Source organism: Chanos chanos, chromosome 9 (genome assembly GCF_902362185.1).
Source record: "Chanos chanos chromosome 9, fChaCha1.1, whole genome shotgun sequence".
NCBI lineage: Eukaryota > Metazoa > Chordata > Actinopteri > Gonorynchiformes > Chanidae > Chanos > Chanos chanos.
Window position 1 is genome coordinate 14287254 of NC_044503.1, and position 27821 is coordinate 14315074.

The 27821-nt window shown below is 39.2% G+C and overlaps 2 protein-coding genes across 4 annotated transcripts; one reads left to right on the forward strand and one right to left on the reverse strand.

The window, feature by feature from the left end:
* The first annotated feature begins 5495 nt into the window (after positions 1-5495).
* dennd2da (DENN/MADD domain containing 2Da) lies at positions 5496-18793 on the forward strand. 3 transcript variants are annotated; one of them, XM_030784587.1, is made up of 15 exons: positions 5496-5552; positions 5881-5970; positions 6341-6436; positions 8851-8952; positions 11145-11314; positions 13067-13179; positions 13287-13356; positions 13441-13518; positions 13685-13825; positions 15525-15673; positions 16657-16828; positions 17090-17140; positions 17500-17581; positions 17850-18107; positions 18377-18793. In XM_030784587.1, exons 1-15 carry the CDS (start codon positions 5507-5509, stop codon positions 18439-18441), a joined length of 1683 nt encoding a protein of 560 aa, XP_030640447.1. In that variant the 5' UTR covers positions 5496-5506; the 3' UTR covers positions 18442-18793. The 3 variants fall into 3 exon arrangements, with proteins under 3 accessions (XP_030640447.1, XP_030640446.1, XP_030640448.1); XM_030784586.1 differs by having other exon boundaries at positions 17850-18092; XM_030784588.1 differs by lacking the exons at positions 5496-5552; positions 5881-5970; positions 6341-6436 and adding an exon at positions 7192-7628 and having other exon boundaries at positions 17850-18092.
* Positions 18794-19733: 940 nt separating this feature from the next.
* On the reverse strand, positions 19734-23187 carry dram2a (DNA-damage regulated autophagy modulator 2a). The gene is made up of 7 exons (XM_030784589.1): positions 23057-23187; positions 22117-22184; positions 21647-21789; positions 20934-21111; positions 20439-20521; positions 19986-20078; positions 19734-19856 (listed from the first exon to the last, which is right to left on the reverse strand). Exons 1-7 carry the CDS (start codon positions 23185-23187, stop codon positions 19734-19736), a joined length of 819 nt encoding a protein of 272 aa, XP_030640449.1.
* Positions 23188-27821: the final 4634 nt, after the last annotated feature.

Consider the following 27821-nt stretch of genomic DNA (forward strand, 5'->3'; position numbering starts at 1 on the left):
AGTGCACTGAGGTGAGTCACCTTCACACTAATAGCCAGAACCGCAAGGTTGTTACCATACGTGCTGTTTACTATGATGAATTACGAGAGACACACTCGGTCAGAGACATGTACAGACGTGTTGCATGTGTCCCTTTGGATGCATCAATGAACTGTCAGTAGGTTCAGTAAATAGATAGCTGTTGGGTCACTCTTGTACTTTAGATGAACATGTTATGAGAAATTATTTTGATACTAACTTTGCAGACTCAGAGACACAACGCTTTCAGTTTGAGGTTTATCTGGGCCACTGGTGGCATTTATCTAAGATATCAGTTGTATTTCCTGTAGCATAATCACAAAAAAGTATTACTTCCTCTTACTTGATGATGAAAAGTAACTGCTCAACACTTTTTCCCCGAGAGTTTCACACTATGGGGTGGGGGGGGGGGGGGGGGGGGGGGGGGGTAGTGGGTACATGGTTGGTATTCGGTTGAAAGCATCAGCATCATGGTTAATGCAATGTTCAGTGTCAGTGAAACACTGAGAGAAAACCCCACACTGATCTTTTCTGTAAAATACACCAACTTCCAGTGCAAAACACAATTTCATTTTCTGTCAAAATGATAATTTGCATAATTTGATATCACTGTTATGATAAAATGAGGTTGATGAGATGTTATAAGAAGAACCAAGAAATGAGACTCCTCTTAACACTGTATTGAAAAAGGGGAAATGATTATTTATTAATTTCCTCATATATTGTTCTTGGCCTGCTGTTAAATATATGGGTGATGCTTTTATGCTCCAAGAATATCAAGTTTGTCCAGTAACTGATCTCACCAGAGCGTAACTGCAGGTAACTTCCGTCAAAAAAAAGGCCACACAGAATGAACTAAAGAGTCTCCACCCACCACGGAGATGATCACTCACAATGGCTTTGTATGTGTTATTTTTATATATATTTCATTAACCTCCAATGTTTAAGGCTAACACTTCAAGGCCTAAACCATGCAATGAAATTGTACCTCACAGTATACTTCACACAATAGTGCACTTCACATTAAAGTGTGACACACTATATATACATATATGTCACACCATGGGAAATAAGCGATTGGCCACACTGGTTTCTGTGGGCATGCACTCATCTGCTTGTTGGAAAAAAAAGGTGAACGGTGACTCGTGTGAGCATGTGCATGTTTGTAAGTATGTTTTTTTTTGTCACATCTTATGAGGCCACTGATCATGTTCCTATCACCACTTCACACTGCTACCTGACCCAAGCTGCTATCTCTGTGATATTCTTGATACTGGTCTTGTTGAAACTGCCTGTTCATGTCCTTAATTGGTCTCTGGAGTCAGCTGATTAAGAGTGCCTTGTTTGTTTTGCTTTGCATCTTAAACAAATACATGGGCATCGTGGTGGCAGAGTGTCTGCAGTCATCCATAGCTGAACCCTAGTTGACAATGCCTGACCTTCTCATAGCTGTTTTGCATAGGATTTATTTTAGTCTCAATTGACTTTGATTACAATAGGGAACTATCCTGACTCATGTCAGGTTATAATGAAAAAAAAATGTTAAAATTGTCACCATGCAACCTCCGCTCAATGCTCAGAGCTCATAAACGTTCAGACAGGGAAAGCAAAGCATATTCAATATTTATAAATTTGCAAGTCAATCATCTCAATCTTTTTTTTAAGAGTTTTGTTTATCTATCTATCTATCTATCTATCTATCTATCTATCTATCTATCTATCTATCTATCTATCTATATGTGTGTGTGTGTGTGTGTGTGTGTGTGTGTGTGTGTGTGTATGTATATTTACTATTACCCACCACTATGCTATGCCTTGTTGGCAATGATCTTTCTACGGGCAAGAAAAAAACCTGAAATACAGATGTAGGTCAGTCAGTCATTGACAAATGTACACAAAGCACTCACACTTTTCATGTGGGCAGAGTTGTCTGAGGGACAGGTCAGACTGGTCTTTGTATATTCATAAATACAGCATGCAACTGTACAGAGAGTGACCATGTCTGTCTTTAATTTCACGTGGGAAAACTCAATCTAGACATGAGACATATTGGTCTGTGTTTCAGGAGCAGAAATTGAAAGGGAGGCAGAAAAAAGTGTCACACTAGCCTTTTACTACTACCTATTGTCACATCACATGCTTGCTATAAATCATAAAACAACCGTCCCAGTGAGAGGGCAGGTAGCCATTACCCAACAGTGTGCTCTTTGAAGAGGTATAAAAGCTTCCTACCTGTTGGTGCCTGTCCTGGAGAGGACAATGATGTTCTGTAGCTTTTGTGGGAAACAAAGACTTTAAGAGGGCATGACATTTAAGGTCAGCTCTTCTGCAGTCCTGTCCTCTTTCTTCATCTGCAAAATTAGCAGACAATGTTTGCTCGTTTCTCAGAAAATGAGACCACAAAAGTAGAATAGCTGATTATGGAGTCCTCTTTTACTATGGACTACTGAAATAAAGTTTTACCCTGAAACTGCAAATGTGGAGCCCAGTCTCAACTCCTTCTGTGAATAGGGTTTGATCTAAGAACTGGCCCCTGAAATAAATGGGAGTCTCTCAAGAGAAGCTAGCAGCTGCTGGATATCAAGTTGACATCAGCCTATCATTGTAGGTGAAACAATGTGTAGAATTTCAGAAATGACCTATCATGACATTAAAGATAATAATGGATGTTAACTTTACCACCTGATACTCTGATCTTAAAGCACAAAGTACTAAATTATGAAAGCAATCCACTATTGAATACCAGAGCACTCCCTTTCCACACACTACAACTATTGACCAGAGCAATTCTGGTGATCTCAGATATCAATAATCATGTGTTAATGAAAAGCGCAGTTTTTTGAGTTTTGTATCACCTCATTGCTATGATTAACTATAGCAGAGATTCTTGAAGGTTTAGTAGAATAGACGGTGAAATGACCAGATGACTGAATCCGGACAGTGAGTGTGAGTGAATCAGAATCCCACAGAAAAACATAACTTCCAGTGGACTTCCAGAGGGGGGAGCCAAATGAAGGGCCGACTAACAAGACAGAGCAGATGACTCTCGTGGGAGTGAACATCTTACAGCTGGACCCCCAAAGTTCCCAGAGCACTGTGGGGCTTAAAATACCCCTTGTTGTTGTTTCCTCTGTGTTAAGAGGGTGGGGCAAACTACTCTGTCAAGTCTCAAAGGCCTGTCAGATCCTCTCAAAACAGACTAGATTAAACTTTACCACAACTAAACACATTCCCTTCCCAACGTCGCCTGAATGAATGAAGCCTAATGGTCTCCCAGTGCCTTGTGGATAATATGTAGCCTTCGTATGAAATGTTTATCGAGACTTGTACCCTATGCTAATTCAGAGACTTGTCTTTTTTCAAACATTCTTGTGTTCCTCTGTCCTTTACAGCAGTGCATTTTAGCTTTGTTTTTCCTGGCAGGAGTCCAGAGCCATAGTCCTTAGTGTGAATCTTAGCCAATGACAACACAAAACGCATTCTGCAGATATATCGTTTATTAAAACTGGATTGCACTGACTGACAGCCAGCTCTATGAAAAATACAAACAATAACTAACAGATCTTCAGAGTATTTCAACTAGGTCTAGTATTAAATTAAAAAACATATAGCCATTTTTTTGTGGCAATTGCTGTAATTCTGGCTGCTGCAAGATAACTCCCAATGAGATTTCAACAGCCCAAACTGACAGTTAATGACAAAGCTAGCTTTATACATCTTTTAAATTGTTCTCATTACCTTGTAAGTATCATGATCACTTTTCAGGGTGACACTAAAGCAACAGGAAGAGTTTAGTGAGCAGTTTTCCTTGGGGAGGATAGTAAGCTATATATAGCTCATGTGCATTCCCACTTTTGGGTCTCTCACAAAAACATACAAACAAATATATGGGAGAGGAAGAGTCTCCATCTTTATAACAGAGAGCCTCTGATGAGTGTTTAAATGAGGTTTGGAAGGAAGTCAACAACATCTCCATTATGTCATTGCTTTCTATCTACCATGAATCAACTGCCAACGTCTTAGCATGATGACAAATAATGTGAGATGTGCATTATTTAAAGACACACATTTGGATGGTTTATTGCATTGAGTTATTGACCATATGAGAAAAAGTGGGTGACTTCATTTGTTTAGGTTGGATGCTAAGTGTTAGCATGTTGTCATTAGTACATTGTTGCATATGGTAATTAGAGTTATGTTTTATAATGCGTAATGGCTTTTAGAGTTATGTTTTATAATGCATAATGAACTGATATAAGTACTACTGTCCTGTTATGATAATTCCATGGCAGTAATATGGAGTTAGATGCAATGCTACATTATATTATAGTTATACTGGGAAAAAATAAATAAATATGCAGTTAGATGGTGAATTAATAAGCACAGCAGTTAAAACGGTAGCTCTGTGAAACAGTGAATTGGTTATTGTGCTCTTTATTAACCATATCTGACATTCACTCACATATATATGTGGTTAAACCACCAACACATAAAACTGCTTTTCATCTCTCCCCACACCCCCCCCCCCCCTCCCACACACACACACAGACACACACACCTTGCCTTTGTTTAAAAAAATCAAACTTTTGTCGTGAAATGAAGTAAAACTGGAACTTTTACCATAAACATCTACTTTACCATACAAGGAATAATCTGAGTGTTGGTAGTCAGGATTCTTCAACCTCAAGAAACTTCTCTTACCCATGAGCTAGTGAGTGAGTGAAATGGTACAGAAACTCAACTCCTGGGCAAACAGTTAACCACGCAGGAACTCAAAAATGACTCATAGTTTTATAGCTCAAACTACCTGGATGTAAGGGTGGATTTGCTTCTTGAAACAAAGGCCCTCAACTTCAGTAAGTGCACTAATATTTACAGAGGGAACAAAGGGCAGAGAACCGTTAAATGAAAATTGCGCCTTGTACTTTAAGGAAAGGACAAAACTTTTGTCAACACAAACAAAACAAATGCAGAGCACTGTAGACAAGTGACAATCACCAGTGTTAAAAAGCTGAGACTGCAGGACAGAAAAGTCCACACAACCTCCAGCACCCCCGCGACCCGAATCAGGATAAGCGGCTTAGATAATGAGTGAGTGAGAGTGAGTGTTCTATGAGAGCAAGTGTAAACAGTTAGCCAGTGAACTTTATCATTCTTATCATGCCGCAGACTAAGACTGACACAACACTATGAGTAAAACACTTTGTCACACGGGAGTGTGTTGAAATGCATTGTCTGTATTATCACAACGTGTTTCTGGGAAAGTCAGTTCTCTTTTCAATATCATCCGAGATGTCATCTTTGACTGTCTGAACGCAGTTGACAGTTTTAACTATACAAACTCATCTCACTTGGATCTGAATGCTTAACACAAAATAAACCACGTATTTACAATGCTGTCCATTGTATACACCTGGTCATTTCTGTGATCAATTGTGAATTTTGATTGAAACACAGGTAAAAGCAGAGCAGAGGACTGTGGGTAAACATGTCTCAGAGAAGATCTTGGAGCTTCTCTTCCCTCCGTCTAAAGAGTAAGTAAACCAGACTTAACGTGTTTAAATGCTTACAGAAACTGGAATATTCCATTTGGAATATACTAGGGATTTCTGCATCCATCATTTTTGCGTCCATAATCCATTTTAGCATTTTTGCATCCATCAAATATCTGTATCTTAGGGTTACACTGTACTAATCATATACAACTGTCCAAACTCTTTTTTTCCAACTGCTGACACAATCATGAAAAAAATCAAGTTAATGAAGAAACAAATACCAAAAATCTTTAAGGAGAGACTAGAGAAACATCCACAGTACCTGAGTTTTGCCACTACAGCATTTTATCTTATTGATCACCTGTAGATAGACAAGAAAAGGAGGATGAAGGAAACATTGGATCACGGCGGAGAGGGGCACACGCATTTTCCTCTCTTCGAGAAAAAAACAGTGAACGTGAGTCTTCTGCTATGTCTTCCGATTGTAGGCGTTGGGCTGAAACCCCAGGACATTCACATAGATCTGAAAGGACTGGGTAAAAGATATTAGACATAGGACTTTAACCGGGATGTTAAACTTTAGATGTTTCTATATTCAAAATGCAGCTTAGTCGAACAATAGCTAAGCCCAGACAACACCATGCAGAACTGAAAAAGGCTAATCCTTACTGCAGCTGCAACTATCTTCTTTCACTGGGGTTCAAATTTATTGATGGAGAAACACAGATCAATATGTCAGTATGCACACCACAGCAGGTAGACAGGGAGACAGAGGGACTGACATCACGAAGATAACCAGAGAATGTCTCCTCTTACTGTCCAAACAGAGAGACCAGAAGAAATTCAGGGAGACAATGCCAATGGTGGACTCGGAGAAAAGAGGCGTCTTCACTCAGTACCAGAAACTGCAGAGGAAAAAGAAGGTAATGTTTTTTTCTCCTTTCCTTATGCACAATAGACAAAAACTTTACAGAACTCCATGTAGATTATTTTTTTCTTTATCTAATCTGTGTAATGTCATTATTGTTGTAAGTTTTCAGCATTCCTCATTGCTTCACCTAGGACCTTGAAAGTTTTGGTGTTAGGAGCAAAAACCTCAGTCATTTTGAAATACATTGTAACGCATGGCAACTGCTGTATTTGGCAAGCCTTTCCGTTTAGCAAGATTTCCTGTGACCTTAAAGAACTTCGACAGTGCCATAGCTGCATAACTGTTTACTCTTCTTGAGTCAACAGTTTGTGGAAGCACCTTGAGTGCAAGCACTCTCCATGCAATTTTGTAAATCATTACAAATCAGTTTAAGTCAGTGGAGGAAAAAAAATAAAGGTAAAATCATGTAAAAACCAGCAGAAAAATAAACAAAGGTGCAAAGACACTTGCAAGGGACAGAGTCATATACTGACAGCTGTTGCTTTAGGTAGCCTACAGATCTCATCACACTTACATTTCTACCTCTGAGCAGAAATATTACAAATCAGCTGAACTATCTGGCCTTACTCACATTGAAAGCTACGCACATTGCGATCTGAATGCTCATAAGGTGCCTTCGAAAGAGGGTTTGATAGAAGGTGTTGCCTAAATGTTATGCCCAGAGTCAGCAAAAGTGGGCGGTTTTCTTATACTCACCCACTCACTCATAAGGATGGAAAACACATTAGACAAGTCATTACCTGGAGTTACCTTAATACGTCCACGCGCCTGAAGCCCACAAAACTGAATTCATATCAGTTAATCTCGATAGGTGACACAGGACTCTAAAATTGTACACAGTGTGTCAGGGACTCGGTAGCCTACTTCAACAAATTCCAGGGAATTATTTTCGAACAAACAAGATGTGTACCGAAAGTAATTTCCTAATACTGCGTCAAGACGAAGCTACGATCTCAGTGGATTACAGACCTGCCGTTTGAGACCAAGCAGTTTACCGCCAAACATGACTCCTGCACGAGTTTATACGCATTTATTCGCCGGTTGAATGGGATTTTTCAGATTTTGGTGTAAATTGGAAACACAGTAGGTTACTTGTTAGACAACCTGGCTGAGAATGAATGGAATGACACTTGAGATGGAGAAAAGAAGGCATAGAAAACTACGATTTCCCCAAAATCGGAAGAGTGAGTGTCCCTGATTACCAGCTGTTGAAAATTGTTTTTGTTTTGCTAAAAGAACGAGCGGACAGACAACAGACTTTATTTAAGCCCGTTACTTGTATATACCTCGTACACAGTAGCGTAAATAGAAAGAAAAACAGAAAAATAGGTCTACACGTTTAGCCTACAAGAACCCGTGAATTCAGAATAATATAAATATAAAAGCAGCCCTACCTACATTTTGGCTGTTGAAAGCAAAGCTCATTGTTTATTCTTGCTATTGATACGGAAAGCGTACTGCAGTAAATACGAATCTGGCTTTTTAGCACGCAATTTTCCTTGCTTAGGACGCAAAACTCATATCGATCTTTTCTGTAAACTGATCAGTTGCTTACAATAAGAAATGCCACTCGTGATCATTAAAAGACTCTCTTTCTTCTTATTAAGCATTCTTCTGTGTTCACACAATTAAAACAGAATGCGTCATGATAAGATTAGATGGCAGACAATATAACTGAAATAAATTGGGTAGTCATTTCCAACTGGTAGATCAAGATGCGGCAGATTATGTTATAACTTGTTAAACAGCCCGAGGGACGTGTCAGTTAGTCCCTACAGTTATGTGGCAGTACTCATGTTAACAGTGCAGTGTTCAGTAGAAAGGTTAGAAAAGTACTGTTTAACCATACGTGTAATTTCTGCGTCTGTATCTAGTTTATTGTTGAAATGCTGGTGGTATGATGTATTTTCAGTTTCTTGTCAAACAGTCTCTGTAACCTGACAAATCGACCCCTGTGAGTTTACCCTACGCAAATACTGTTCTTGATAAACAGTATCGGGTAGCTGAACATTACTATGACTAAATAGAAATTACTGTGCATTTGGCTGAGTCAAAGGCGTCAATAGATATGTATGATAAATTCGTAATATCCAATAAGAATATAACTTGACGCATTATTTGCTGTTTTGGCCATAACACAAAGTTTGTTAAAACACAGTTTTAATGTGGTCGCTTTGTTCTCATTTGGACATGTCCACATTTGTGTGTGTGTGTGTGTGTGCGTTTTAAGGACAAAGAAAGGGAGAGAGAGAGAGTGAAACGTGTTAAAACTTTTCTAATGTAATCATTAATGTAATGATGATGATTGTTACTGTTAATGTTATTTTGTTTACTGCAGATCCAGGATAATGTATAAATTATCATTGAAAGGGGTGACTGAAACTCCTTCTGTCCTATTGTAATCAGGTGCCATCCTGCCTGGTGAGGAGGACAGTTATGATGTAGGTATGGGGAAGAGGCTCAGCACAATGTGGTCCTCCTTCAGAGGGAAACTTCACATTAAGAACCGTAAGAACCAAATATGTTGATTCATTTATCTTCCTCAGACTTGCCCTGAGTTACTTCCTGCTTCCTCTTCTTCACACTTTCAGAGTTAGCTTTTTAGTATGTAAGTGGGTGTTAACATGTACTTGTGAACATGCCATCGCAAGTTTATCGCTCTGTTTCTTCAGTGCTTTTTGGCACCGTTCAGCTCGGCAGAAGCCTGTGTTGTTTAAGTCTGAGAATTAGGTAAATTTCCAGCATTGACAGTATCATCAGATGTATTCTGACGCTGTTGTAAAAGCTGAAAAAAAATTGCAAGACACATTCTAGTATGAAACAGATCCACAAATATCAAAAGTAGTAGTCTAGCCCATTAACATGCCCACACTGTATAGCTGTATATGAACTGTATATGAAGCTGTATATGAACCTGCAGCTTTATAAATGTACCATAAATGATGTAGCTAAAATGAAGATTCTGTGCATCGCAAATTTGAATTGTTAGTAAATTAAATCGTCATCCATTTTGAACATACAAAGTTTTGGAGCCAGTTTCTACTCTGAAAACAGTCCTGGGATCAGAGTGTTCCATTGGCCAATGTTTTAAAGGATCCCAACCAAGTGTAACAATAACACAGAGCAAGAACAATGTTTGTTTTAATTATAAGGCGATTGATTAGATTTATTGGTGACGCTCTCAAGTTGTTTGACTTTGTTTAGTCTCTAAAGGTATTGTGGTGGTAACAGGAGACAGTGGATATAAACATGTGTATGTCTTTTCTTGCCACCATATTCACTTCCAGATAAACATGTAAGTATTAGGAGTGGAATCAGCCGCTATTAAATGATAGGTAGATATATGTTGCTGTACACACCACGTGTTGCCATGGTGAAAGCAGTTGACAGGCCAGAAGAAAACACATCCCCCGGTTTGCCTTTTGTTTATATTTGTGTTGTGTTTGTGGCAGGAAAGTGAAAGGTTGGCTTTAAGAGATTTTTTCCAGAAGCTAGAAGATGAGGGAATGGTATCTCTGATGCTTACCAAAGATCTGCCTATGCTTGTTTTCTGCCTTTTGTGACGGTAGATGAATTGCCTTGAGTAGATGAATTGAAACGAAGATTTTGTTGCTCTTCCCTGAGCCCCTGTTCATTTGAAATTCTGAATTGTGCTATGAGTCATATCCTTAGCCTCTCGTCATAGAAATGTGTCAATGTCTCAGTGTAGCCACCTTTCAGTGACCTTACAAATTGTAACAGTGTAAACATTTGTATTTATTTAGACATGAGCAAAAATGTTGATACATAAAATTCCGCGGTACAAATGAATGAATATGAATACTTGCCTCAGCATGTTCCTAGTCTCTTCCACAGACACATCCATACTCACAAAAATCTATCCTTCATTCCATGACTGTGTTTACAAGGATAGTTGCTGTCTGAATATAACATAGATCTGTTAAAGAATTAATTATCAAAAGTGTTGCCAACAGTGCCTTTTGCATGTGTAGCTCATGGGCGTACGGGTTAATTAGAAGGCTACGGTTCTGCATGACAGGACCCCACTCACATGTCTTTTTGTGGTCATTTAAACCATAGAGGACTCTGTTAGGCATTGCTGTTGCGTGTCACGTAACAAAGGGTTTGTGACATATCTTAGGAATTGTGCAATGGTACACTCTCGAATATTCAGAAGTAAACTGCTGTCAGTATTTTTCCTTATTGCTTGGGATGCTTTCTTCTCAATCTCCATTGCAACGCCATTGCAATTAATTTGTTATTGATTGACTTACATGTGGTAAAGAGAGGCTACTTTAAGATTAATGGTCCACCATGGAAAACACTAATTAGTAGCAAAGCATGGTGCAGTTTCTCCAGAAAAAAATCATATTTTGTTGCCAAGGTGGGAGTTGTGGGAAACTTTTGATCATCAGCAAGAGTGAGTGACCTGATGCCAAATCTCATGAGACTCTCTGAACATCCGGGAAAGGTGGAATATTTGTCTTTTCTTTTTTCTTTTTGAAATGTCAGGGGACTGAAACTCTTAACAAATCCACAACCCTAAAGATACCTCCAGTAAGGAAATTATGTTACACGTGAAGGCCTTTGATGTTATCAGTCTTTTTGCAAGAGACGACAACTAAATCTTTTTTCCATACAGGTCTGTCCTGGTGTGTTTTCTTCCCTCATACAAAAGCTAAAGTAGATATCTTCCACAGGAACTACAAAGGAGTTGGATCTACCAGCTGACACAGAACTTCCACCAGTGGAAGAAAATAGGGAGCAGCGTTATTGTGGACAGTTTTTCTTTGAGTACTTAGTAGTTGTTAGCCTCAAAAAGACCAAAGATGGGATTTACGAACCTCAAATAACTTATCAGTTCCCTAAGGTAAGTCATCATTCCAAGTCCACCAACTGTAATTGTTGACAAAGACAAAGACATACAGTGCTTTCAGAAAGTATTCAGACCACTCTCCACTTTCCCCATGTTTTTTGTGTTATAGAATTAATTCAAAATGGATTAAATTTCTTTTTTTTTTACATCAGTCAATACACAATACCTGATGATGACAAAGTGAAAACACATTTTTAGAATTCTTGGCAAATTCATTAAAAATAAAAAACTGAAACCTCTCATGGGCATAATAATTCAGACTCTTTATTCAGTACTTTTTAAGACCATATATGGCAGCAATTACAGCTGTGGGACTTCCTAGATATTCTTCCACCAGCTTTGCACATCTGGATTTGAGCAGTTTCTGCCATTCTTCCTTGCAGATTGCCAGTGAACTACAATGTCCTGGTCTCTCCAGAGATTTTCTAAAGGGTTCAAGTCTGGGCTGACTTGGCCACTCAGTGACATTCAGGGACTTGTCCCAAAGCCATTCCAGCATTGTCCTGGCTATGTGCATCAGATCACTGGTTTGCAGAAAGGTTAAGCTTCACCCTAGTCCGAGGTTGCGTGTGCTTTGGAGCAGGTTTTCTTAAAGAACCTCTCTGTATTTGACTCCGTTTCTCTTTCACTCAATCCTGACAAGTGATGTGGCCATCGCCCCTGAGACTATTTCCACAGAACAAGTTGCCACCACCGTGACTTACTGCAGGGATGGTATCAGTCAGGTGATGCATGGCACCTGCTTTTTGCTAGACATGGTACTTGGCATTCAGGCCAAAGAGTTCAATTTTCATCTCATCCAACCAGAGAATCATTTTCCTCTTTTAAGTGCCATTTGCATTTTACTCAGGAGAGACTTATGTCTAGCCACTGTACAATAGAAGTCTTATTGATAGCATGTGGAGAGGTGGTTGTATTTCTAGCAGTTGGTCTCCTCTATTGTCAGGAACTCTAAAGCCTTGTTAGAGTAGCCGTTGGGTTCTTGGTCATCTCCCTGAACAAGGCTCTTCCTGCCCAGATACCAAACTTTGCTGGACAGCTAGCGCTTGCAGCACTGTTGGTTCTTCCAAACATCTTCCATTTGACAACTGCTCTGTCATGCACTGTGAACTGCAGGACCTTATATGGACAGATGTATTCCTTTCCAAATTGTGTCCAGTCAAGTGAATTTGCCACAGGTGGACTACGATTAAGTTAAACACACACCTCTAGAGTATCACAGTAAAGGGTCTGAAAGCCTATGAAAATGAGCGATTTTATTCTTTAATTTTTTTTATAAATTGCAAAAAATTCTAAATCCTGTTTTCACTTTGTCATATTGAGGTGTTGTGTGTTGATGGGTAGCAAAAATCAATTAAATCATTTTTGAATTAAGTCTACAACACATTATGATCACTGTCATTATGATATTATTGAGAATGATGAAGGAGATTCAAGAAAAAGTCAACCAGAGATTTCAGTGTCTGGACACCCAAAATTAGAAATTTGCCAGTCTTTTGCTCCATGACAATGAAGTCTTGTAGATAGTCTAAAAAGATGAGCAACAGAATATGTAACTATGAAAATCCTTTCTTTGTGAGGGACAGACTCTTGTTGTTTAGGTGGAGTGAGCCCTAAGGCAATAGAATAATGCATAGATCCCTAGAGTGTGCCTAGAGTTCCTTGCAGGTGCCTCTTATGAAATCACAACCATACTGTTATTTCTGTAAAGTTCTTTCATTCTTTAATTTCCTCTGTGTCTCTCAGAGGGATGGTATGATCAGATTCCAAAAAGAGGAGGAGGAGAAGACCTTCAAGGCCATAACACTCTTCTGCTTCCCGGAAGGCATTAAGTGGGCTCCACTTACTGAGTACAGCAGGTAAATCCTACGTCATAGCTTGAAGCTGAAGCTAAATTTAATTTCTAATATATATCAAAGGACAATCACAAGCTCTCTCTGTCTCTCGCCCTTTCGTCTGTCTACAGTGAAACATTCTCCTTTGTGTTGACTGAAATTGACGGAAGCCGTAGGAATGGATACTGCCGAAGGCTACTGGTAACTTTTGTTGATGGAGTGGTTTTATTGTTCACGTTTAAAAGTAGTGCTCTAAATGGAAGATTGTTGTACTCTCTCTTGCAGCCTAAAGGCAATGGAGCACGTCCACCTGAGGCTTACTGCATTATCAGCAAGCTTGCATGTTTTGGACTCTTCTCCAAGGTGACAAAGAACACTGTTCCCCAACCCATAAGTATTTACTAATGCGTTGTCTGAAACATAAATCAGCATGCTAACTTATTTTCCAGTGATGCATTCGTCTGACTGTTGAAAGATCCATTCATGTCTTTGAATCCATTATTGCTGGGTTTCTTCCTCCACGCTACAGATCTTTGATGAGGTAGAGAAGAGGAGGCAGATTTCCATGGCAATGATCTACCCTTTCATGCAGAGCCTGAGGGAGGCGCCGTTTCCTGCCCCTGGCAACACAGTGAAAATCAAGAGCTTTATCCCTGACGCAGGCACTGAGGTAAACATTCAGAGGACGACAGACAACTTGTTGCTACACCAGGAATACTAAAGCTTCTTACAGTAACGGTCACAGGCTTGCCTAGTAATTTGCAATTTCCTGAGAAACAGGCGTGTGCATGCTTTCTACAAAACAATGGTTTGTGTCAGAAAGTCAAACTGGACTTCTGGACTTGAGGGTCAGTGTTGAGCATCAAGGCACTATAAAAAGGTATCAGATCACATTTTCCTGCCTAAAACCTAAATTTAAATAATCTTCTGACTCATCATTCAAAGCTATCCGTCAAAGCTGTCCTAGTGTTAGGGACTGGCTATCCATGGCTGTTGAGGTGGGGTGGTTATCATCGGTTTGTTAATTAAAAATGAGCAATGACTTGATTAAACTGTTCATAATAAGGAAACTGCTGTTATAAGCCATTTTGGGGTTACCTTTTTGTTTGTTCATAGCTGCTAAGTGGCAGCTGCTGCCGATCTGAGGGGGGCCACGCCTTTGTACCCCACATTACCTTGAAGCCATGCCATATTATATATCTGAATTATTCTCAAGATAGCCTTAGCAGAGAGAAACTAACAGCCAGAAATGTTTGGATTCATGGGTATACTCTAACACATGTGAGATAACTATATCTGAACACCAAAAGTTCACCGGTGCAACCGTTCCCATGTCCTTGAAAAAGTGTACACAACATATTTAAACTAACTAATAGCACCGTAGCCTATGCAAACATAACTCAGATCGGTTGCTTAAGCAAGTATCTTTGCTGAAGGCAGCGAGAGACGTAGTGCATCTCAGGATATTGGACAAACAAGCTGAACCACAAAGGCTCTAGTGAAAACAGCACAATAAATGGTTTTACCAGTTTGAATCCCAAGTGCACAGGTCGGTACATGTTTGTGAAGACACTAGATCTTCTGATATACCAGTAGGAAACTCAGTCATTGGTTTCCAGAGAATGCTATAAGGCCTCACAAACAAGCTGTTCCATGCAGGTGTGTCTTAGTCTGTTTAAACTTGAATCAGTCTTTTTTTCTTTTTGCCTGAGGTGGAAATTTACAATACCTTGATCCCTCCACTCTCACTGCATTCCAGAGATCCCTGTCAGAATAGCATCAGCCCGTAGATCCATGCTTTTCACCATCTGCTCTTTCACTGTGACGTAAATAGACCTCTGTGATCATATGTTAATCTCTTGGTTTGTGTTATGGTTTGGTTGTGGTACGGTTAACAGTTTATTTTGAAGTCCAGTGAACGTATAATACTGAGTGATTTTTTTTCTTTATTTTTAAGATGTCATGACTAATCTTATCTATCACAGACAGGGTACTGAATGATTCTTTTTGTTTTGTAAGCTGTCATGATTGAGCTTATCCATAGCCCATTTTGTTTGCCAACACGGTGTAAAGAGGTGATGAACTGAGTTAAACAACAAACTCAATAGCCTGTTATAGCTTTTATCATTCAATCTTTTTCTATCTTTTAAAATGTTTTGATTGATCTTTTTAAAAGCTTTAAACTTAAAAAAACATCTTTTTTATTTGGTTTTTTTCCCCTCTCTTTTTCTTTCTTTTCTTTTTTTGAACCGAATGAAAAGTGTTACCGAGACCCAGTGTGGTCATTCGTAACAGGGCAGTGGTTCTGTCAGCCGTGATTTTAAGATGAACGTGCTGAGCTGCTCGTGTTTCCTGTTTCTCACCTCCAGATCATCAGTCTGACACGGCCTGTGGACTCCTGGTTGGAGCATGTGGATTTTCGCACGCTTTTCCACTGCCTCACCGATGAGGAAGTGGTGCAGGTGTTTGCTGCCGCTGTCCTGGAGCGAAGGATCATATTCATTGCAGAGGAGCTTGGGTATAAACTCATAAACTCTCTTTTTCTTTCTCTTTCTCTCTCTCTCTCTTTCTCTCTCTCTCTCTTTCTCTCTCTCTCTCTCTCTCTCTCTCTCTCACACACACATTAACATTCACATGCACACACACCTGATAAGGTCAAGAAGCTTATTCAGTATTTGAAAACACTGAACACTCATACAACCCAAACAGGTCTGTCACAGGTCTTTTAGTCAGTTAAAGGATTTCTGCAAATGTTTGTCTTTCTGCAAGTCTTTGCCACCCTGGCTAATCCATGGTTCGTCCTTATGTCCATTTGTTCCTTTCTATTAAAATTTTCTTTTGGTTGTCGTTGTTATTGTGTCTGAACAAAAAACAGACAAAGAAAATGAAGAAGCGTGATCCTGAGGAAAAGAGGAAATCCACCATTGGGTTACAGGGCGTGACAGATTAAAACAATGATATAACATCCAGTCTCCTAACAAAGCAAACTACAATGACCCTCCAAAACATGCTGTCTTTACACCACCAAATTTCTGCCCATATGTCACCTAAAATTCCCATCAAAAGAGACAAAGTTGGGCATTCACAAACTTTGACGTAAGACAGAATGAGAGACAACCTAGCAAACTCAATCAGGTGCATCAAACAAGACCAATGCTTAAATCCCATTTACAGAAAAACATTGAACCAAACACAGCTAGAGTCCACTCAGAATGGAGAGTCACATCATGTACTTTAAATGTACTTAATATTGTTGTTATGTTAAGTGTATGTTAGTGATCTGGGATGTTCCCTCATGACACCACCTACTGTTGCTATGGGATTCATCACCTTGGCCAATTTCCCATTTCTTGTGTTTATGTGAACTACTTTGTCTTATTTTCCGTTCTGTGTCATTTCATAGTCATTGCAGCAATGCGTTGGCGTAAAACCTGTTGATATTCACCATCACACTCTAGTTTAGTCCTCCGTTAAACGAATGTACCCTGTTCTCCTCCTCAGAACCCTATCTCAGGTCATCCATGCTGTGACTGTGCTCCTTCATCCTTTCATCTGGCAGCACACTCTCATCTCCATAGTGCCCGAGATCCTGATTGACGTCGTCATGGCGCCCACACCCTACCTGCTGGGCGTGCAAAAACGCCTTGAGGACCAAGTCATTGACCAGGGCGATGTGAGTGGCACAAAAAACAAAAAGATTTTTTCTTTTTTCCTTTTTAAATATAGATTTCTGTAGCTCAGCTGTCGTTCAAACCGCATTGCGCAGAATGCCGCGTCTCATTTAGCTGAAAATATTTTTGAGGTGACCTTGTGTTTCAGCCTCACAGTGAGTTTAGTTGTGTACATGCAGTGAGTGGGTCCTCCACAAGACAGTTATAGATACCTTTGTTAGTTCTAGCAAGACTGATGCCGATTGTGGTTCTGTTTTTTCTAGCTCCTTGCGGTTGACTTGTCAGAGGGCAAAAAGCAAACCTTCATCAGAACAGTAAGTATCAGACAACATACTTTTTTTAAAAGTAGTTTGCCATAAGTGTCTAGTAAGACTGAAATTTTAGCAAGTACAGCTTAGATTTACATTACGTTACATCCTCAGTAATAGCAAGTGACCAGAACAATATTAAAATATCTTTTTGTTCTATTTTGATAGAGCATGTAGCTCCACACTCTTTTGAGCTCAAGAAACCTTAAAGAACTTGTAGTTAAATGTTTTGTTCGTGGACAGGTAAGTTTTAAACCAGATATAATAAAAAGGTGAGACAGTAATAGGTCATTTGTAGATAATTTGGTCTTTTGTAGATTGCCTCGTTATCTGTATATAAACTACAATTTTGTCTGTCTTTACAGGTAGGAGATGAAGACACAATATTGCCCCCGAAACTCAAAGCAGAAATACTGCAGGCCTTGGGGGCCAGGCATGAAAAAGCTAGTGAGTAATTTTTGTACATGAGTAGCGCTGTGCAACCTATGTTGCTGGTATATAGCCATTTCTCTTGTTTGATTAATTAAACACCTCTGTTTGATTCCTAATTTCTCTTACTATGAAATTTCTCGAGGTGCTACTGCACTTTCATTCCTTGAATAACTTTGAAGTTCTCAGGGGGTTGAATCGATTCGCATATTAGCATTCATATATAAATGATGGAAATCTGTGATGCTGTATAGTGAGTAAATGTGACTGCTCGTCTTTTCTCCAGCCATGGAGGAGCTGAACCAGGTGGTCCCCGAGGCCTTTCTGCCATTCTTCGTGAAAACGGTCGGCCACTTCGCACAGCACATCCAACGCAAAAAGCCCGGAGAGCCCGGAAGGTTTCAGCAGCAGAACTTCTGCAAGGCGCTGGAGTCCAAGACCACGCGACACTTCGTGAAGAAGTTTGTCCAAACTCAGATGTTTGACCTTTTCATTCAGGAGATGGAACAGCGGCCAGCTTCTCAGGAAGGTGAGACGGTGACAAGTAATGTCTGCAAATGCCCACAACCGTGAACAGTTGGTTACTCATATCAGTGTGGCATAGCGTAAGGAATAACAAGCCATTTGGTACTCAAAATTTAGTTAACTTATATGGTAGCCATTTCTATTTAGTTGATTTTGTTTTGTAAATATTGTAATTAGGTGTTCTTGAGAACGGTTTTATGTTTTTTTTTCTTTTTCACTTTCATGGATTGCTTTGGCACTGATTTTTTCTGATCTTCAACCTTTCGTATTTTTGCATTGTTTCTCTAGGGTTCTTTGAGAAAAAGATTAAGGAATATCAGGCAAAGGTGAAACAGAAGACGAAGAAACACTAAAAAAGAATATGGAACAAGAGTGACTGTAATGTCATTTTCATTAATGAGTAAAATGGATGTCGCATAATTATTATGCGTGTAGATAGGACATTTGTTTTAGATTATTTAAATTGTTTGTCAGATACACTGTAGATATGCAATTAGTGTTTTAGTCCTGTTATATGTTTCCATCCTGAATATTGAGTTGGTCTGTGGGGTTATTTTTAATGAACTAAGCTATTGTGTGAGCGTGTGTATTTATGTAATTTTGATGGGAAAGGCTTGTTTAAGCAGAAAGTTTTGATTAATCAACTCTGAGCCTGTAGTTTAATGTGAGCTGAGCCAATGGAAACATTGATCGGGAAACAAACAAACAAATAAATAAATAAGAGACACTGCTTTTTAACTGTTCTTGCTTTCACTCCATCAAACATTCATCCTACTTTAAGAAAGGATTACAAATCAGATAGGTAAAAATCTATTTTCAATGTTCTTGGAACATATAACATATATATACTCAAGTTGGAAAAAAAATGATATGGTGCTGGTTTTATTGCTTAAAAATACATATTTTCAAAATGGTAGGAAGGTGACAAGGGTACAGTCAGTCCAAAAATGCATCTATCACAAACTTACTAATGTGACCAGACAATATAATGATTAGTAAAGGCTATAAACAAGGTCCAGTAACAGTTTTACAAGATATTAACATAATGTAATGGTTGGCTGAGCTGAAGTCCTGTATGTTTTACAGTAATACAGTCCCTGTATACAGTACATTCATGGAACACAAGACTTAAAGACTTGTGGGCTGAAATACCCCAATTTCTTCACTGATACGTAACTACATAATTTTCTAAATCTAAGACTGTAAAGCCCTGATAGTGTCATATGTCACATATGTTATATACATGTTATATACTGTACTATGTCTCATTTCTCACTGGACCATCCATTTGAGAAGTGTAAATGGATTTATGTCCTGTATTTAAACCACGTGATTTTAAGGCACTAATACCTCTTCCACTGTTATGTTTTAAGATTTTATTATTCTCAGTTTAATGGATAGAAGGGCTTTGAAATCGGTCTGTGTTAACAGCTTTGACATGATTGTCAAGGAAGGGACTATCTTTTCCAGTGATTTTATCAGTTTTAATATTGTTTTTTAAGTGTCTTCTTTTTAAATTGCTCAATGACTAGTCTCAGAAACAGAGGAGGTGAAAAGCCCATTATGCTCTGTACAGAGAGGCGTAGATCATCCTGAGAGTGACTGCCGTATGACATCCACACCACTAGGGGGCAGAGTGACTACATCATATGTTTCCTGCCAACAGAGGGGAGCGTTCTCCATGGTGGATGTGTTCTCTGCCATCATACTGAGAGTAATCATACAGGTGGTTACTCTGTAGGATGGGCTGTATCCACAAAGTTATTTTCTGGTTGAAAAGGAAAGAAAAGTATAATATAAGTGCCTCTCGTGCACACTGTGATGTAACTGATTAAGAAAAATTAACAGAACTATGAAAAACTGAATGTATGCATAAGTAACAGGATACCCTCCTTACCTGGAAATCATGAATGTAAGTGAGAAAGAAACCGATAAAGGAGAAAGTCAGAAACCATTCTGCAGCTGCGCTGACCTGGTGAGCCACGTAACCCTTAAACACACAACACAGGCCCCATGGACGCAATGCAATTTTAAGGTGCTTTCCCGGACTAATCAGTAATTCTCAACAGAGACTGGCCCCCCAGCACTGAGCAAATCTCATTCCTTGTCCTTAAAGCCGGCCCACGAAGCAATAATGTGGGATGAGTTTGGTTACTATAGAAACAAGAGTATTTAACTGTAACAATGTAGCATGTGTTGTGTTTATCGTCTCCAGAACACACTGGACAGCCAAAGTAAGATAAACAAAGCGATGACTTTGGTTCGGTGTATTTTGCTTTTTTTTTTTATCTGGCTTATGCCTCATATCACACGACATGTTACGTGAATAAGGTTACACAAAGTTTCTTACCGTTTCTCCAGGTTGCCAGTGCATCTTCTGAACTGTGTCCACTCCAGGCAAGTCATCGTACATTAAGACGGACGACACAAACACTGGGAGGCTTTGAATTGAGAATCATAGAACCTTACTGCATAGGGATAACACTGAAATTTTTCACCTGATGTTTTGATACTTTGTCATGTCAGAAGGACTGAAATATCGTATTCTTCCATCTTTTATCTTCCTTACACAGTTTGCTTAATGAATTTTAGACTAAAGACCCCTCTCTTTTAGACCCCTCTCTCCAAAAGAAATATTTTTGACCATTTAATTAGTTCTTCCTTCCATTTCTCTCTTGCCTGATTGAGTCCCATAGTGATATCCCTTGAAGGTAAAAAGTATTTTTCTCTGAAATAAATCAGCTGAAATAGGGCAAATGATTACTGATGTGAATTTCTTAAAATGTGAATTTTTACATGAATTACTCTAGACATAAAAAGTCTATAATCTATCTGTGAGGGATACAGATGATAATGCTGACCAGCGCCCAAACGCCAACTGCTGTTCGTGCCCACAGAATGTCTTTGCCATGGAAACGAGGCTGCATGCGGTAGGACACCCCAGTCTGCACCAGAATATACAAAGCTCCAGGGCCATAAGTCAACCCTGCACCAAGCAGATGGATGAATATCATGTCTGTTTTCTGCGAAAGGCAAAAAGGGTGCAGTACACAATGAGCACAAATATATCCGATACAAACGAATGGTATACACAGAAAAAGAGATACGCGTTATATTCACAGTTTGTGGGCCTGATAAAAGGAATAATGAAAACAGCTGATCAGTTTTGAGACCATTTGTGACAGATTTTCCACTGACACACTTGGGAGGTTCAAGGTGTAATTTTACAAGTGAAAGCTCTTATAGATTTGCACACATACTGTAAGCTAAACTAACATAATAAGGAAACAATGGAACTCGGTTCTGTTTATGAAACCAATTCGCTGACTATAGCTCAATCATGAAAAATTACTAAAGAAAGAAAAAGAAAGAAAGAAAGAAAGAAAGAAAGAAAGAAAGAAAGACAGAAAGAAAGAAAGAAAGAAAGAAAGTGAGAGGGAGAAATCTCAAAACCATATATTGGGTTCTATCATCTGCTGACAATTTGCAAAGATCCTCCTAACAGATATGGCTTGCAAAACACTGCACCAAAGATCTGATTTACTAAACAGCGTGTACCTGGAAGTTTGCCACCACGCACATGCCACAGCAGCTGAAGGTGCCGAGGAGAAGGCCCACATAGTTGAGGAGCTGCAGGCTAAACTCGCTGTCTGCTATAAGTGCCTGCACTTGCTTGTATCTTACATAAACAGTCCCTGCGCCTGTAAAATCCCAGTACAAAACAATGAGTCCTGTTATCTGTTAAACGCCTCTTTGAGTAGTACAGGAGGTCTCGTATCTTACAGCTTTGTGAAGATTATAATGTGGATTAAGAAAATAATCGGTGTGGGATGTTTCAAAACAAGGTGCAGGTTGAAGTGATGGAAAAAACATCTGAAGAAGCAATATGCTGGGGGGGGGGGGGGGAGTCTATTGAAATGTTTGGTTGAATGTGAAATATGAAGGTTTCAAGGACAACAGAAAATTAAAACGGTTAACAGCGCGAGTACCTAGGTCCAATGGGAAGGAGGCAGAAGAAGCAGGATTACCTAAAAAGGATGAGATTGTGAGCATGAAACCAAACACAGAACGCTCTGGGTCCTCAGTGCCTGTGTCACTGCGAACACAAAAAATAAACAAAACAGTTCACGCAAAAATAACACATTCATTCACTGAAAATATGTGAGACCCAGTAAGTGGCTTGGAAAGTGACTGGAGTCTCATGACAGGAGGGAGAAAACAAATGATTTCAAGCCTAACTTTTAAACCCCTCCCCATACCCCCTTTAACAAAGAGAGTAATACAGAGATGCCCCTCTCCAATTCTTCCTAAAAGTCACCAAAGATCCGTCATGTGAGCCTATGTATGTGTGCAAAAATCCAAGACTACATCATGTGATGCTCAAGACATCAAGCTAGCTCAGAGTAATGCGTGAAACAATTTTGGAAACAAATCTTTCGAACATACAAATGTTCTCACGATGCCAATTCATATCTGTATTTAACTTACAGTAACATATTCAAAAGCCTGCTTTGCAACTTTGGTTAGAGATAAGTCTTACACGCTGGGCCTGGACCAGCCATACTTGTGAGCTTTGAGTTGTTAGACTTAGAATTTGTATAGGAACAGCTGTAATTGGTGTAGGAACAGCTGTTTGTGGATCAGCTCTTCAGGGCAATTCTAACCTCAGACTCTTCACTTCTATTCCAATTCACTTTGTTTCTCTCTTGCAGAGGTGATAATTGATTAATTATGGCTTATTAAAGCCTCTACCCCCCTGAACTTTGAAAAAATACTCATGGACAAAATACTCATGCACATACTCATGGACAACATCTGCTCCCTACTATTGATTTCATTATGAATTAAATTCCTTTTGCCTGACACTGAAACCAGTTCTTATGTCTCCCCACTAACCACAGCAGTCCCACTTCATGTGCCCTGCCAAACAAAGAAAAAAAAAATTCTAGATCTTGAACAGACTCTCACCTGATGTAGGGTATGAAGGGGTCTACGTGACCCAGCAGAACAGCGATGATGTAGCAGATGATGAAGGTGGCACAGGTCCAGATGACCAAGGTTACAGGGAGAGCACCCAGCCCTCGATGGAACCAGCACATACTCACATGGAGAGAGATGAGGATCTTACTTTACCCGCTGCTCCCTCACCACTACGGTCCCCACGACAACCAAACCAAGCTAACCAGCAGAGTTCCTCTGATTTAATGTGCAAGAGTCAACTGTAACGTCCTCACGACTTTATCTGCGGGACGTTCACGTCAGCTTCACACTCTCAGCTACGGTATGGTCACAAGTCCAGCAGAGCCTGTCTCCCACACGGTTAATTGGACTAAAATGCTTGCATTGAGAAGTCAGGGTCAAGTAAGGCTTGATCTGTCTCACCTCCCGAGTCCTGTGTGTCTGCGAAGATGCAAGACGGTGTAAATTTAGTCAAATAAACATACTCGCGCACAAATTGAAGATGAAAAAGTAAAGACTCTCTGAGATGCACTGAATGAGTGCTATTATGCCATGTCCTTTATGAGCTGCTCTCTGAGTGAGTGCTAAAATGCCATGTCCTTTATGAGTGCCCTCTGAGTGGCGAGGAAGGTTTTTCTCAGTGAGAACCCCCCCCCCCCATCCCCCCAAACTCTTGTGACTTCAGTCAGCTGACACTCATTCAGCATGATTTCACTTTCTCATTAGAAGGAAAAGAGAAATCCAGCTCAGTGGTTGCCTGGCAAACTGATAAACATAAACACACGAGATATGCTTTATGTTCGTATGTATGCGTGTGTGTGTGCTGTATATATGAAAATATTTATAATGAATATGAAAATTAAATTTACAATTTTCAGCAATCATTCACACACGCACAGAGAGAAGCAGGAAAACAAAGGACACTGAAACACATGCTAAGTTACCATAAATATAGCAGTCTTTATTGCATGTCAGATGTTCAATCAACAGAAAAGAAAAATCAGTGGTTCCATTGGCAATATCAAATTAACAGTAGCAAACATATATGCACCCAATGAGGACAACCCCACATTTTTTCACAACTTTTTTGCTCAGCTTATGAACTTCTCTGACACGACCATCATTCTTGGAGGTGACTTCAATACAATTATGGACTTTAACCTCGACCGCTCAAACACTACAAAATTCTCCAGACCAATGAAATCATCAGAAACACTGCAACAATACATAAATGACTTTGGTCTCAGTGACAATTGGCGACTACATAACCCCACCAGCAGAGAATATACTTATTACTCTCCACACCACAATTCACTTTCCCGGATCGATTACTTCTTAATAAGTAATTCTATTATATCTAAAACAGGAAATGCAAAGATTCACCCAATTATCATTTCTGACCATGCCCCAGTTAGCTTCAATCTCATAAACAAAATCTCCATAAAACCACAGACTAGATGGCGCTTCAACACATCATTACTGCAAGATTCAGAATTCAACACATACCTGATACAAGAGTGGACATCCTTTATTGAACTGAATGACTCCCCATTCACCTCATCTACATTATTATGGGAAACAGCTAAGGCAGTATTAAGAGGAAAAATCATTTCATACTCCACTCACAGAAAAAAGAAAGAACAAGACTTGGAAAAAAAGCTTGAGCAGAGAATTGGTGAGCTTACTCTGTCAGTAGCTGAAAATCCATCTGATGACCTTCGTAAAGAACTCATTGAAACAAAATACGAACTTGATACCATCATAAATAAGAAAACCCAATTCCTTATACAGAGACTCCGGCATAACCATTTTGAACAAAATGACAAATCTGGACAGTATCTGGCAAATCAACTAAAAAGACAACAAGAAAAAACAATCATACCAGTCATTAAAAACTCTGAAGGGAAAACCGTGTCCACTCCAAATGATATCTCAGCAACCTTTCAGTCCTTTTATTACAACCTTTACAAATCCAACTGTACATGTGATCCCTCTGCAATTCAAACTTTTCTTGACAATATCAAACTCCCCAGGCTAAATAAAACTCAAGTAATAAATCTAGATCGACCACTTTCATCAGACGATTTTAAAAAAGCACTGTTTTCAATGCCAAATAACAAAGCACCTGGAGCCGATGGTTTCCCAGCAGAATTTTACAAACATTTCTGGCCAACAATATCACCATTATTCATAAAAATGACCGCTGAAATTCAACATTCCTCTGTCATTCCACCCCATATGAATACAGCACTTATATCACTCCTCCTTAAGCCTAATAAAGACCCAACTCTCTGCTCAAGCTATCGCCCATTATCTCTCATTAACACAGACATTAAAATCATCAGTAAAGCACTAGCTATGAGATTAGAAACAGTCATCTCTTCTATAATACACCCTGATCAAACAGGCTTCATTAAAGGTAGGCATTCATCAAATAACATGCGCCGTCTATTCAATCTAATCAGTATAGCCAAAACCCAAACAAACAATACAGTCATCCTGTCATTAGATGCAGAAAAAGCATTTGACCGTGTTAACTGGACATTCTTATTCTCCACATTAGAAAGATTTGGTTTTGGGGATTCATTTATCCAATGGATTAAAATTTTGTACAACTCACCCACAGCATCAGTAATCACAAATGGCATAATTTCACAACGTTTCACACTTCACAGAGGTACAAGACAAGGATGCCCACTCTCACCCCTACTATTTGCCCTGTTTATTGAACCCCTAGCAGCTGCCATCCGCCAAAACACCCAAATCACTGGTATCACCACTCTGAACACAACCCACAAAGTCAGTCTATATGCAGATGACCTATTACTATATGCACAAAACCCTCTTACATCACTCCCAGCCATTTTCAATCTGATTGGGACATTTTCTGCCATCTCAGAATATTCAATCAACTGGTCAAAATCCATTATTCTCCCAGTTAACCAGGACCAGTGGAATGCTGTGACACCCAGGCTCTCACTAAACATCCCTACAGGTAACATTCGATATCTTGGCATTGATATTTCCTCCAACCTTTCAGATTTGTTTGAATTGAACTTCACACCAATTCTTAAAACCACTGAAAAGTGTTTAAGTTGTTGGAATAACTTACCACTCTCACTTGCTGGCCGCATAGCTGCAGTGAAAATGTCAATCCTACCAAGAATCAACTATCTCTTTTCAATGACTCCCGTCTTCCCAACACCCAACTGGTTTTCTACTCTAAACTCAATAATCACAAAATTTTACTGGAAAAATAAACAACCAAGAATTAAACTCTCAACACTCCAGGAAAGCAAACAGCTTGGTGGCTTAAATGCCCCAAACTTTCTCCATTACTTCTTAGCTCATCAGTTACAGTACATAATGAAATGGACATATTCAGACATGCAACAAGATCCTTGGCTTGAAACTGAACAGTCAGCTTGTGAAGAATTCTCTATTAAAGACTTGCCATTCTTACCCCAATCAATCAAAAAACATAACTGCTATAAGGTCATCACCATTTCAACAACCCTGGAAGCTTGGTGGAAAACCAATAAGATCACAAATCACCCACTTAAACCATGTAAACTCACACCAATTTGGAACAACCCCGATTTCTTAATCAATAAGACCGCCTTCACATTTAATACCTGGAAAAGTAAGGGAATCACCCACTTACAACACCTGTTTGCAAATGATAAATTCTTAACCATCCATGAACTAACACAGAAATATAACATGACCCAACCAAACTTTTTACAGTACCTCCAGCTTAAAAATGCACTAAAAAATAAAATACAACTTTCCAACATTGATTTACAACCACCACCATTAATAGAAAAGATAGCATCCATTTCAACATCTGAGAAACCTTTATCTAAAATATACAAACACATATCATCACCAAAAGAAGAAGCACTACCTATACCAATAACAAACTGGGAAAAAGATTTAAAAATTAAGACTGATCTCAGTTTCTGGAAACAAATATGTAGCAACATCTTCTCCATGACAAACAACTCCCAACTACAGCTAATCCAGTATAAGGTCATGCACAGAACACACATCACCACCCGTAGAATGCACCTCATGGGCTTCACCAATACAGATATCTGTCCACAATGCACCCTCAACACAATAGATTGTTATTATCACTCTTTCTGGCAATGCACACCAACCAAAAATTTCTGGCAAGCCATAATATTTGAACTCTCCAAATTTCTGGGTCACAGCATTCCACTGTCCCCGTCCCTTTGCCTTCTAGGAGATCTCACACCCATCAGTCATATTCACAAATACCACAAGATCATACTTGTCACCTTAACAATAGCCAAAAAAAACAATACTCCTAAACTGGAAATACAGGCACAAACTTTCAATATCACAATGGCTTAATCTGTTAACAGACTACCTCTCAATGGAACGAATCACAGCTAAAAACAATAAACAGACCAAATTATTCAGTAACACCTGGGAACCCATCCTTGTAGCTCTGAACTTTCCAACAAATTGACCCCCCCCCCCCTTTTTTTTTTTTTTTTTTTTTTCTTCCTCTCTCTCCCCCTTCTTCCTTCTTCTCCCCTTTTCCTTTAATGGTATCTAAATGTTATCTTCCTGCTTCATTACTATCACTACATTATTATTATTATTATCATTATTATTATTATTTATTATTATTACTATTATTACTAGTACTACCATTATCATTATTACTGACCTTTCCTACTAGTATCATTGTCACTGCTATCACTTATGATCACTCAGTGTTATAACTATACCGATGATGATG

What these genes read in the sequence shown, in the direction of transcription:
- dram2a (XM_030784589.1), bottom strand. Translation starts at nt 23,187, where the DNA reads ATGTGCTGGTTCCATCGAGGGCTGGGTGCTCTCCCTGTAACCTTGGTC. An exon ending in GCGTGGTGGCAAACTTCCAG is followed by an intron (nt 21,112 to 21,646) that starts GTACACGCTGTT and finishes TGCCTTTCGCAG; the next exon opens with AAAACAGACATGATATTCAT. An exon ending in GCTGGTCAGCATTATCATCT is followed by an intron (nt 20,522 to 20,933) that starts GTATCCCTCACA and finishes AAAGCCTCCCAG; the next exon opens with TGTTTGTGTCGTCCGTCTTA.
- dennd2da (XM_030784587.1), top strand. Translation starts at nt 5,507, where the DNA reads ATGTCTCAGAGAAGATCTTGGAGCTTCTCTTCCCTCCGTCTAAAGA. An exon ending in AAGTCATTGACCAGGGCGAT is followed by an intron (nt 16,829 to 17,089) that starts GTGAGTGGCACA and finishes TGTTTTTTCTAG; the next exon opens with CTCCTTGCGGTTGACTTGTC. An exon ending in AGCAAACCTTCATCAGAACA is followed by an intron (nt 17,141 to 17,499) that starts GTAAGTATCAGA and finishes CTGTCTTTACAG; the next exon opens with GTAGGAGATGAAGACACAAT.